The sequence below is a fragment of the Octodon degus genome, unplaced genomic scaffold (assembly GCF_000260255.1).
Source record: "Octodon degus isolate 3935 unplaced genomic scaffold, OctDeg1.0 scaffold00074, whole genome shotgun sequence".
Lineage (NCBI taxonomy): Eukaryota > Metazoa > Chordata > Mammalia > Rodentia > Octodontidae > Octodon > Octodon degus.
In genome coordinates, this window is record NW_004524650.1 from 8,162,828 (window position 1) to 8,175,270 (window position 12,443).

The following is a 12,443-nucleotide window of genomic DNA, read 5'->3' on the forward strand; positions in this document are numbered from 1 at the left end:
ATAACCAGATTCTTTGTTCTTATTCCTTTTAAAAAAATTAACATGGTATTTAAAAGACAGTCTTTTGTAAGCTCCTAGTAAATGGATTCTGTCTCTCTTTACCTGATCTTACACTGTAGCATGGTACACATGCTTGTGCCTACTAAGTTGCTTTTGAGGATGGTGGCATTTGAGGGTTTATGCATCCTAAAGGATATTTTGTTCCATTTTTTCCTTGGCTGGACCAAGGAAGTTCCTTTTCTAAGACCAGGGCTGTTTGGTCTTGGTGAAAGTGCACTTTGTTCTAAAATTGCCATATGAAAACCTCGTGTATACTACATTATTCTAAGAAAGGGGAGAAATCTCAGGCTAGGATAGTAAATGCTGACTTGGTGCTGGATGACTGATTGTTCTGTGCTCGTTTACTCCCAGGCTCGCTTCTCGTATGTTCGGATGAAATATCTTTTCTTTTCCTGGTTGGTGGTTTTTGTTGGAAGCTGGATTATATATGTGCAGTATTCCACCTATACAGAACTGTGCAGAGGAAAGGACTGCAAGAAAATAATAGTAAGTATTTTTAATTTTCTGGTTTCCTGAAAAGCCACTTTTTAACACACTATATTTACTACTTAACTATTTATTGACAATTATTTTCAAAAATAGAAGTTAATTTCACATGAACATTGTGCTAGGCATCTTGGCTTTTTGATATAACTAAATTAAGATTATTCCTCACCTTGATATAGTATAGTACCCAAAATATAAATACTATATACTTCAAATAAGTTCATGTGGGCCGGGGAGATGGCTCAGTGGAATAAGCGCTTCCCTGGCAAGCGCAATGCCCTGAGTTCAATCCCCGGTTCCACAAAAAAAAAAAAAACAAATAAGTTCATGTGAGAGCATCCTCATTAAACAGAGAAATTTTGGTTTGCAGATATATTTGGACTTCAGTTTATTCTAATCAGATGATTTTTTAATGTTTAGAATATAAAAGTGTTATTGATATTTAAGTTTCCTAGGAAATATCTTTTGACTAAATATAGTAAAATTCTCAAATACTAAATTATATATTAAAAGCATATACTTATTATTCATTTTCTCTCCTATTGATTTCATATATATCAGGAAGAATATGCTATTAGTCAAAGAGTTTTAGCAATAATTGTTGGCACATATATATTTTAAATGTGTTAGTTTCAAGTAAATTTAAACTTCTTGTTTCTATCCACAGCTTTTAATATAAATATTAAAACAATTCTGAGATAAAGTATTTTATATTATGTATTTAGAATATATTCATTTTGTTTTGTTTGTTTGGTAGTGCTGGGCTCAACCCAAGACCCAGCATGCAAGGCTGTACCACTGAGCTATACCCCCAGCCCATAGAATTATGTGTACTTATGTATGTATATGTTTTTCTTTCTTTATTTGTTTGTTTTGGTTCTAGGTTTTGAACTCAGGACCTTATACATGTTAGGCAAGCACTCCACCACTGGACTACATATCTAGCCCTTTATTTTTTATTTTGAGATTAGGGTCTTGCTAAATGGCCTCAAACTTTCCATCTTCTTGCCTCACTCTCCTGAGAAGCTGAGGTTACAGGTGTGACATGGTACCTGGGTTAAAATTATACTTTTAATAGTGATTTGGGGATTCCAGTGATTGTAGATTATTAAAGATTCTATGTGTATTGAATGTGACTTTACCCAAGTCAGTTGGGGTAAGTATGTATATATATATCAAGGGAACAAGAACTCTTGACCTTATAGAATTTATAGTTGTGCATGGAGGAAAATAAGTGATTGCAATAAAAGAAATATTATGATAGGAAGTGGGAACATACAGGAAGACCTGAGGTTTCCCATAGTTCTAAGACAATAAAAACCAGTTTAATACTAGATGTCCCATCAATCAGGATTAAAAACAAAGACAAAATATTATTCAGGAATATTATAGTTTCTTAAATAGGGAATGGAAGAATCACTAATACAAGAAACAGGAATTAGTCAAAAGGGTCCCAAATCAAGATTTAAAGATATCAGTAATATGTCTATTTCAATTGGCCATTCCAATTTTTGTGTGTGTTTGTCTCTTTGAGATAGTGTCTAGCTATACAATTTAGGCTGGCCTTGAGCTCACTTTGTAGCCCACACTGGTATCACATTTGCAACGACACTCCTGCCTCAGCCTCCTGAGTGCTCAGATTATAGGCCTGCGCCACAACTCATGGCTGTATTCCAAATTCTTGAGGAATTTTAAGGTATGAGGAACCTCTGGGAACAGCTGCTGTGCTAGATACTTTACATGTTCCTTTAATACCTAAAATAATGCTATTGAAACCCCTCAAGCCCATTTTATAAATGTAGAAATATAACCCAGAAAAAGTGATAACGGCACCAGAATTTGGCCCAATTCTGTCTGTATGTAAAGTTCATATTCTTTTTGCTGTCCTATGTCAGAAGAGACTAACAGAGAAAGCTGTAATCCAATAAAGCTAACAAAAAAGCTATAAAACTTACCTGGTCACCTTTGGTGAAGAAGAAAGAAGCAAGAGTTACATAATAAATTATAATCACATGCAATTTACCAAAACTGTTTCAGTATTTATTCTCTTCCCAAAGAGTGCTTGCTCAGCTTGTACGAGGCCTTGGGTTAGAGCCCCAATAATGGGGGGAAAATCTATGGGTAGAATATTTTTCTGGCCAGACATATTTGAAAACAAAGAGCTAGATTTAAAAAAAAAAAATCTGACTTCCCTGGAGACTTCTCAATGTTGTTAATATGGTAATGTGTAATACATCTCTCCAAGAGAAACCAAATGTAGTTGAGTGGAAAAAATATCTCCCCACCTTCCCCCTTGCCAGGAAGACCTGTTAGCATCATCTGATGATTTTAGGAATATTATCCTAAGCTACAAAGCCAAAATTAAATAGATTCAATTGTAAGTATCTTGTATTGATATAAAAATGTAAGGCACATATTGGTACATATTCCATCATAAGTGAATTATAGTTGAAGTGCCTCATTTTTCACTTTAATTTAATTTCCTTTTAATTTATAAGAAATGGAAACAGAAACTAATTGTATAATTTGATTCTTGTCTTATTAAAACTTGAAAATAATGAAAAAGCTTTTTAGGTCTCAAAAAATACAGCGTTTTTCTAAGGCTGGCTTTAGAAACAATTGCAGCTACTCTGCATTTGAAGTATGTTTTGTAAACCTATCATAACCAGTAGTACGAAGGACAGTATGGTAAGATAACATATGCTTAGGAATCATGGGATTAGAATTAACCAGGAAAAAAGATATTTTTAAAATATATTTAAAGCTTCAAAGACCTAACATGATAGTGAGGAATAACGTGATCAAGATTTGGGAGATGATATTTGAGACCAGTGAGCTGTTCTTGTGGCCGCTTTTGCCTGGAGATGTATTCCCTGAAGTACACAGTTTCTGAAGATAGGGGAATAAAAATCTAGTGCGACTCTAATCAAAGGTGGGACACTTGGTGCGCAGTTCGCTTTGGCTGAATGCCAGGAATAAATGTGAACTAAAAGAATTTCAGACTGGTGAACTGAGATTTGTAACCTCCTTTACCCTGTATAAACCTGTTGACTTTGAGCATGGGCAAAAGGGTCAGAGAAATCCAGGTGTGGTGGTATGCCTGTAGTCCTAGAACTTGGGAGTGTGAGGCAGGAGGATCACCATGAGTTCAAGGCCAGCCTGGAGCTACATAGTGAGACTCTGTTTCTAAAAACAAAACAAAGTGTGTGTGTGTGTGTGTGTGTGTGTGTGTGTGTGTAGCAGATCTATAATCATGTACCACGTAGATTTTTCAGTCAATAACTGAACATACATATGATGACATATGCCATAAACCCCTCTGGTGAGCAGGTTGTATCATCTAGGTTTCCGTAAGTGCCTTCTATGATATTCGCACAATGAGGAAATCACCTACCCATTCGTTGCTCAGAAACATCCCAGTTATGAAGTAATGCTTAACTACATATGCCTCAGAGCTGTTGCTGAGGGCAAGAAACTGGCAGAGCCTTTGTAGAAAACTAGAGCTACCTCATGCATGGCCCCAGTTATCCCACTAGAGTGTCTCCTAATTTCTGGGGTCCAGGAAATAGGAGGCTAAAATTTCATTAAGAGGCAGAGCAGCTAGAAACATAGCTGAGTAACTTGCATGGCATGTGCAAAGCCTGGGGCTCAGTCCCCAGATGCTGGGATGGGGGGTGCGGGGAACAAAGAGAAGAAAAGAGAAAGGATGTGGAAGGTGGTCACTGTTTGGAAGGAGAGTCCCCTTCCATAAGAACCTCAGGAGTCTAGCTCTCAAGGTCCTTTGTCTCCTGGGGAGAATCTGTATCCCCCTCGAACCTGCTTCTGGCTCAGTAGATCTCAACCTTTTCAGAACTAAAAGCTGGCCTAAGGTTGGTTGTTTTTGCCTTTTATTTACACTGTTCTATAGTGTGACATGGCACTGTCATTAAGCAAATGAATGCAATGATTGGGTTTTTCTCTGTGAAATGAAAAACATTTCTCTACGTAGCATTGTCTAGTTTTTTAGGCTTTTCATTATTGCAGAAGAACTTGGCTTCATTGGCTACTGATACCCCCTCCTCTTCAGAAAACTCCTCAGCTGCCATCCCTGTTGCTAAGCCAGAAGTTGCTGAAGTTCCTCTATCGACAGTTTCTTAGTGTTCCTCTACCAGCTCCTCAACATCACCACTCTCTACCTGCAAGCCCATGGACTGTTACAATGACAGTGTTCTCAGCCACAGGGTCAGGTTCCTCTACACAGCCTTAAAAGTCTCCTGTATAATTTTAAGCCACATTCTCTTTCAGGCAGATCTCAGTGTCTTTAGAGAGACATTGGCCCAGGATTTCTCAGTTAACCCAACACAGGAAAGGACGTTGTAATGTTCCTTCCAGAACTCTTTAAATGTTAAATCTGTATCAGAGACCCTCTGGAAGCGCTTCAGGAGAAGTTTCTTGGTATATAACTTCTTTTTTATTTTTTAAAAATCCTTTATTTATTTGGTACAGTGACTGGCTACACAGCTCGAACTTGTAGTGATCCTCCTGTCTCAGCCTCCTCAGTGCTGGGACTACAGGTGTGTGCCACCATATCTAATTTTGGTGACCAGCACAGCACACCCAGGGTTCCAGGGCAGCACAACATGTGGTACCAGGGATCAAACCTGGGTCCTTTCACTTGACAGGCAGTTGCCTAGACCACTGAGCTATCCCCTCAGCTTTCTTCTTGGTATATAACTTCTTAAAGTTAGCTCTAACTTCCTGATCCATAGGCTGTAGCAGAGGAGCTGTATTAGGTGTGAGGGACTCAGCTGAGAACCATGGGGATTCTTCAGCCAAGTCTTACAAGTCTAGAGGGTGAGCAGTAAGGAGTATTGTCCCTGAGGAGAGCCTTGAATGGTATACCTTTGTCCTCTAGATCGATCAATCTTTCTTTCTTTCTTTCTTTCTTTCTTTCTTTCTTTCTTTCTTTCTTTCTTTTATTTCTTTCTAACATATTTAGTACAGGGTCTACAGGGTCTCACTACACAGATCAGACCTGTAGTGATTCTCCTACTTTCAGCCTCCCAAGTTCTGGGATTACAGGCAAGCACCACCATGCCCAGTCTCAATCACCATCTCAGTGCTTCCTGGGGGCAGGGCTGGCATGGCATGCTGGGGATTGAACCCTGGCTTCTGGACTCTGCCTAAGCAGGCACTTTAGTCAGCTGAGCTATCAGGCCAGCCCTAGATTTTTCTTTACAGTAGGACAGAACGTGTCCCTGGCCCACTCAAGAGAAAGTCCTCTTTGTTACCCAGGCCTTTGTGTTAGCTCTCCACATGATCCCTAGCCTGTTCTTCATGATTTTATGTCTTTTGTACATTCTAGGGCATCTTAAAGTGATAAACCAAGAGAGGCTTTATCTTGAATCACCACTCACATTGGCACATAGCAAGAAGGTTATTCCAGCCTTCATAGGCTTGTGGCCTGGTATTTTCTTCTCTTGCTGGGTAATGTATGTTCTACTGGGCGTTTTCTTCCAGAAGAGGCCAGTTTCACCACAAGTGAAAACATGATGATAGCAAAAGCCATTTCTCTGTGCCATTGTTTTGAAGTGGTGTATGTAAGTCAGCAGCCCTTCTATCAGCACTAGCTGCTTCACTGTGGGAGACGCGATGCAAAGTGAAGTCTGATTGGCCTCCTCTGTGAGCACAAAGGAAGAGGGCAGCATGTTGTGCTCCTTTGGCATCAGGCAGGGATGATGGCATGTTGCAGGTTCTGGGCACAAGTTGATACAACTGAGACCACGTTGTTTACCTGGGCATGTACTAATGAGTAATGGCAGGCACATGAGTCTTGTGTTACTTTAATTGTTTGTACCCATGTTCAAGTGAATAAAAGCAAGATGAGCCAGATGCAAGATCTTGCTCTGCTAGATGCAAGAGCCGCCTGGCTGCCTGGCTGCGTGTTAAACTATGTCTGTCTGTCTTTCAGCCTGTTCAGGGGAACACATTAGCAGGACTAGGTCCCTACAAGTGAGGCCTGGGTGGAGACGGCCCGGAGTGGGCTGGTTCTCCATGGCGGTGCCTGGTAGGACCTGGGACTGGTACAGACTGGTTTGCTACACTTCACCATGCCTAGTTACACTATGAGCCCTTAAACCTCTGTTCAAGTCTGAATTAGATTTTCATGGCTTGAAATGTAACACATTATAAATTTGTTCCTCCTATGTTTCAGTTTTGTAATGTCTAAGTAATTTCCTGGCCTTTTTATGAATTATGGCAGCATCTATACATTTTCTTTTCTGGACATTCTTGTTTTAAAATGTGGAACCTAAATCAATTGTCTATTCCTCATAGACTACATGAACTATTGTTTTATTTAAGGGACTCAACTGAATCAGAGCATAAAAGGTTGTAATATTAAATTTTAACGAAATATAAAATGCATTATCTCAAAACAGTATTTAGGAAATATGTGTTTGACAAAAGATTGCTGTATTCTGAATATGAGCCTTGAACAGACTTCATCCCAAATCCCAGTTACATCTTTGTGGACAAAGGAAGATTATAGAGACACAGAAGATCCAAAAGAGGATTCACAAATATTACTTAATAAAATTTAAAAGTATGAATTCTTTTTGTTCCTTTGACCATCGGCAGTGTTTTTTCCTGCTTTTAATAATTTAAGGTTTATTTCAAGGTAACTGCTATCATTACAGTGATCACTTCTTAGAAGATCCATTTTAGAAGCAGTATTTGTCAGTCAGTAAATATTTACTGAAACCTACTGCCTGTCAGTCATTGTCCTAGGTGCTGGGGAACACAGTGGCAAGTGAATGAGATGTATGTTGCTAAATTGCCAAGGCTGGGATTGTCCATTCAACTGCTTTAAGAAGCTCAGATACTAACGAGGCATGGTGGTGCACACCTGTAATCCCGGCACTCAGGAGACTGAGGCAGAAGGATTGTTGTGAGTTTGAGGCCAGCCTGGGTTGCATAAGAGAGATCAAGGTCACCCTACACTACATAATGAGACTTTCTCTCAAAAAAAAAAAAAAAGGAGGATGAGGTGAAGGAGGAGGAAGAAGTAGAGGAGGAGGAGAAGGAGAAGCGGCAGTAGCAGAAGTAGCACAAAAATTTAGATATTTATGGTGCATTGTATACAATAAAATCAAATAATTGACAACAGTTGCAATATATAGTACAGGGATACTACCTTAACCGGAGTGGTTGGGAAAAGTCTTCCTAAAAAGATGGCATTTTGAACCACAACTTGATGAGAAAAAAATGAGAAGAAAATCTGCCCAAAAAGCTTGTGAGAAAGGACAGTGACTCTAGAGAGTAAAGCAAATTTGAAAAATACTACTGGTTTCATATGAAGTTTATGAAAACCTGTGGTCCACTGAATGTGAAGAACTTATTAAGTACGAGTAGCCCGATCGTTTCAAGTTTCAGTTCATTGGCTGAATTACCAGGCTGGAATCAAAGCACCAGCTCACCTTTCTCCTGGTGCACTGTGTGCCTTCATTTCACTGCTTGCTTCAACTCTGTTTTACTGAGAGAAAAACATCTCTTCCTCACCCACATCATGTATTTCCTGAAGGTAAAGCAGATAAAGCAGAACCACTTAACCTGGCCCTCTAGCACTGAATGATGCTCTGATGTATCTCCTGGTTATACAGAAGGTTCTCAAGTGCCTGACTTGTTTTCATTTGGTTTGGATGAGTACCCCAGTGCTGTCATTGCTATGTCCATAGCACTGTAAATCAGAGATTAGAGGATTGCTGTAGCTGTCCCAAAAGGGCCGTACCTCCATGCTGAGATCAGTGTATAGAAGCTAGGGATAACAGAGTATCGAGAATTTGACAAGCAGTTTATATTTGTTTAACAAACAACCTGCCTTGGCTTACCTAGCTTTCTTCTCACTATCCCTGCCCATTTCTGAGTAAGGGGTCATGTCTGTTGTAGTCACTAAGAGCATTCACACTGAAGTAAGAGAGCTTCAGTGTTGACTTTGAACTTTGCCACTTCCACACTATCTAAAACAGGGATTATAATGCCTAACAGGTGGTTTAAGGATAAAAGGGGTTTGTATATTGAGAGGCTTAACACTGTGCCTAGTAAAGTGTTCTCTGTAGTTTCTGTCCTTAAGTTTGCCTAGAAGATAAGACATCTACATACACCACATAATGTTATATGATCAAATGATCAAATATATCAGTCAGAATTCTACCAGAGGGGGCTGGGGAGATGGCTCAGTAGAATAAGTGCTTGCCTAGCAAGGGCAAGGGCCTGAGTTCAATCCCCAGTTCCGAAAAAAAAAAAAAAAAGAATTCTACCAGAGAAGCAAACTAATATAAAGAACTTTATTGCAAGAATCTGTAGTTGTGGGGACTGGCTCGTCACCCCCAAATAGGTACAGGCTGGAACTTGTGGGCACAAGTGGAAGATGCTCTCTAGAGGCTGAATTTCTTCATCATCAGGGAAGCCACCTGATTGCTCTTAAAGCTCTTCAATTCATGCTGTCAGAATCACCACTCAGATTGTCTAGGACAACTGCTCTAAAAGTCAAGTGTTTATGGGCTTCCACCACATCTGCAAAATACTCTAACAGCAACAGCTGGATTTTTTGCTTCCATAACTAGAAGCTATAGCCTACTCAAGCTGACACATCAAACCACCATTTAACAGGTTAAAAAATCACTATTATAAATAATGGAAGTATGAGGTACAGATTCTCTATGATGAATACGATCATTATATATATATCTAAAATGTACCGATTAAATCTGGTTGGGAAAACAAACAAACAAAAGCCAAGTAGTTGTAATACAGAAATGTAAAAAAAAGAGGCTTCAGTGAATAGAGAGACATCATTGTAGGTAGAATAGGTTGAAAAGGAAGAACTTATGTGGGGCTTTGTAGAAAAGAATTTGGAAGGGCACAAAGAAGAGTTTTTCTCTCCTAATTACAACCAGGCCAGATTTAACACTTTCATCCCAAAGAACAAGAGGCCGATTAACATACATACTAGAGTAAGCCTAAAACTATGTAGTAGCTACTAAGCTTTAGAATTAATTAGAAAGGGCTGATGACATAGCTTAGCAGACTAAGCACCTGCTTAGGCAAGTACAGAGACCGGGATTCGATCCCCAGCACCACATGCTGCGCTGGCCCCACCCTTTGACATGCTGAACTGGCCACTGAGTCCAGGTGTGGTGGTGCGCACCTGTAATCCTTGTGCTGAGGAGGCTGAAAACAGGAGGATCACTATGAGTCTGAGCTTATAGTGAGACCCTGTACCAAATTACATTTTTTTTTAAATTTATAGAATTAGTTAGAACTTTTGGTTGCCTCTAGGTTTATGTATCTCCCTTTTTTTGTCTTTTTATACTAAAATTTAAAAAGCTAGATTGGGCTGGGGAGATATCTTGGCAGCATAAGCACCTGCCTGGCAAGTGCAAGGTACCAAGTTCAGTCCCTGGTACCATATGCCATGTTGTAATCTCAGCACTGGGGAGGCTGAGATAACTATGAGTCCAAACTGCATAGCATGACCCTGTATCAAAACACAAAACAAAACAAAATAAATACAAACCTAGAATGCTAGACAAATCAAATATGTATTTCATATATATATTACGTACTGTGTATGAAGTAGTCTAATTTAGTAATCAAGCATATTCCTTACTTTAGCATTCAAAATCAGTACAGAATATTAGACATGTTCCCTGAGATGGTCTCTTTAACCAAAGGACAATCCATTGTTTTTTTTTTTTTTAATCCTTATTAAGAAATATAAGTAGATACCCAAACTGGACAAGGACACACAGCAACAACAAAAAAGAAAATCGGGGGCCAGGGAGATGGTTCAGTGGAATAAGCACTTCCCTGGCAAGCACAAGGGCCTGAGTTCAATCCCCAGTTCCTCAAATAAATAAATAAATAAAAATTGTAGACTAATATCCTTGATGACCTCACATGTAAAAATTCTTAATAAAGCCAGCCATGGTGGTGCACATATGTAATTCCAGCACACTGGGAGACCAAGGGAAGAAAGATTACTAGTTTGAGCCCAGCCCAGGCAGTTTATCAACATAGTGAGACTCTGTCTCAAAATAAAAAGGGCTGGGGATGTAGCTCAGTACGAAGGCCCTAGATTCAATCTCCAGTTAAAAAAAAAAAAAAAAAAAGGGGGCTGGTGAGATGGCTCAGTGGTCTAAGGCACCTACTTAGAACAAGCTGCAACAAAGCACACGGACCGCGGTTCAATCCCCCAGCACCACATACCAGCCAGCCCCCGCCCCCTGGTGGGCTGAGCTGGCCACACACAAATAAATAAAATTAAAAAAAAATAAAAAATAAAAATAAAAAAAAAATCCTTAATAAAGATGGTATACCATGATCAAGTTGACTTTAATTCTAGGATCTCAAGGATAGTTCACATACCCAAATCAAAAGATGAAATATGCCGCATAAATAGAATGAAGAGTAAAAAATCACATGAACATCTCAAATGATGCAGAAAAACCTTTGACAAAATTCAATATGCTTTCAGGATAAAAGCCCTGAAGAAACTATGTATTCAGAGATCATACTTCAGTACAGTAAAGCCCATATATGACAAACTCACACCAGCATCAGTTTGAAAGGGAGGGAAAATGAAAATACTTTTTCTAAAATCAGGAACAAGGCAAGGATGTCCACTCTTACCACTTTTGTTCAATCAAGTTCTTAAAATTTTAGCTAGAGCAATTAGATAAGAGAAAAAACTAGCAGGATTCAAATAGGAAATAAGTCAAATTATCCTTGTTTGCAGAGAGTATTTTCCTATACTTAAAAGACTCTACAAACTCCCACCAAAAGACTTTTAGTGCTGGTAAATGAGTTCAGCAAAATAGAAAACCAACACCAATACAATAGTTTTCCTATACAACAATAATGAGTTAGTTAAGAAATAAACCAGGAAAACAGTAAAGAGTAAAAAAGAAAAAATTATTCAAAATTAAAAAAAAAAGAAAGGAAAACAATACCATTCCCAGTAACTTTAAAAAACAAACAAACAAAACAAAACCACAGGGATCACTCTAATCAAGGATATAAAAGACCTCTATGATGAAGATCTCAGAACACGAGGAAAAAACATTGAAGACAACTAGAAGATGGAAAGCCCTCCCATGTGTATGGATCAGCAAAATTAACATTGTCCAAGGGGGTGTATTATCAAATGCAGTCTAAGGATTCAGTGCAAACCCCATCAAAATACCAGTGTCAGGGCTGGCAAGATAGCTGGGTGGTCTAAAGCACCTGCTGAGGCAAACTTAGGCAAGGGCAGGGACTGCCGTTCAATCCCCTGTACCACATGCCACACCAGCCCAAAGTCATTCTTCACAGAACTAGAAAAAAAAAAAAATCTGAAAATTTGTATGGAAACACAAAAATCCAAAATAACAAAAGCCATCCTAGGCCAAAAAAAAACCAAGTCTGGAGGCATCACAGTGTCTGATTTCAAATTATGCTATAAAGCCATAGTAACAGAAGCAACTGGTAACAACAGAGGAATGGACACATAGACCAGTGTATCATAATAGAAGATACAAAAACAGTCCTACTCTGAGTGAAGAGACAGCCTACAACATGGGAGAAAATCTTTGCCAGCTACTGTCAATAGAGAATTAATTTAAAAAAAAACAATAGAGAATTAATGTCTAAAATACATAAAGAACTCAAAAAACTTACCAAAATCAAGTTGCTTGATTAATAGATGGGCAAATGAATTAAATAGATACCTCTTTTAAAATGGCTAATAGGGCTGGAGAGATGGCTCAGTGGTCTAAAGCACCTACTTAGAACAAGTTCAGTGAAGCACAGGGACCACGGTTCAATCCCCCAGCACCACATGCCAGCCAGCCCGCCCCCTGGTGGGCTGAGCTGGCCAC

The 12,443-nt window shown here is 39.1% G+C and overlaps 1 protein-coding gene across 1 annotated transcript in view; it reads left to right on the forward strand.

Annotated features, from left to right (window-relative positions):
- Nucleotides 1-407: 407 nt before the first annotated feature.
- Fam69a (family with sequence similarity 69 member A) overlaps nt 408-12,443 on the forward strand; it is a 37,167-nt gene continuing 25,131 nt past the window's right edge. Inside the window, exon 1 of the mRNA XM_004635727.3 lies at nt 408-546. Coding sequence (XP_004635784.1) covers nt 433-546 — 114 coding nt within the window. The 5' untranslated portion in view covers nt 408-432. The remainder of the gene's footprint in view (nt 547-12,443) is intronic.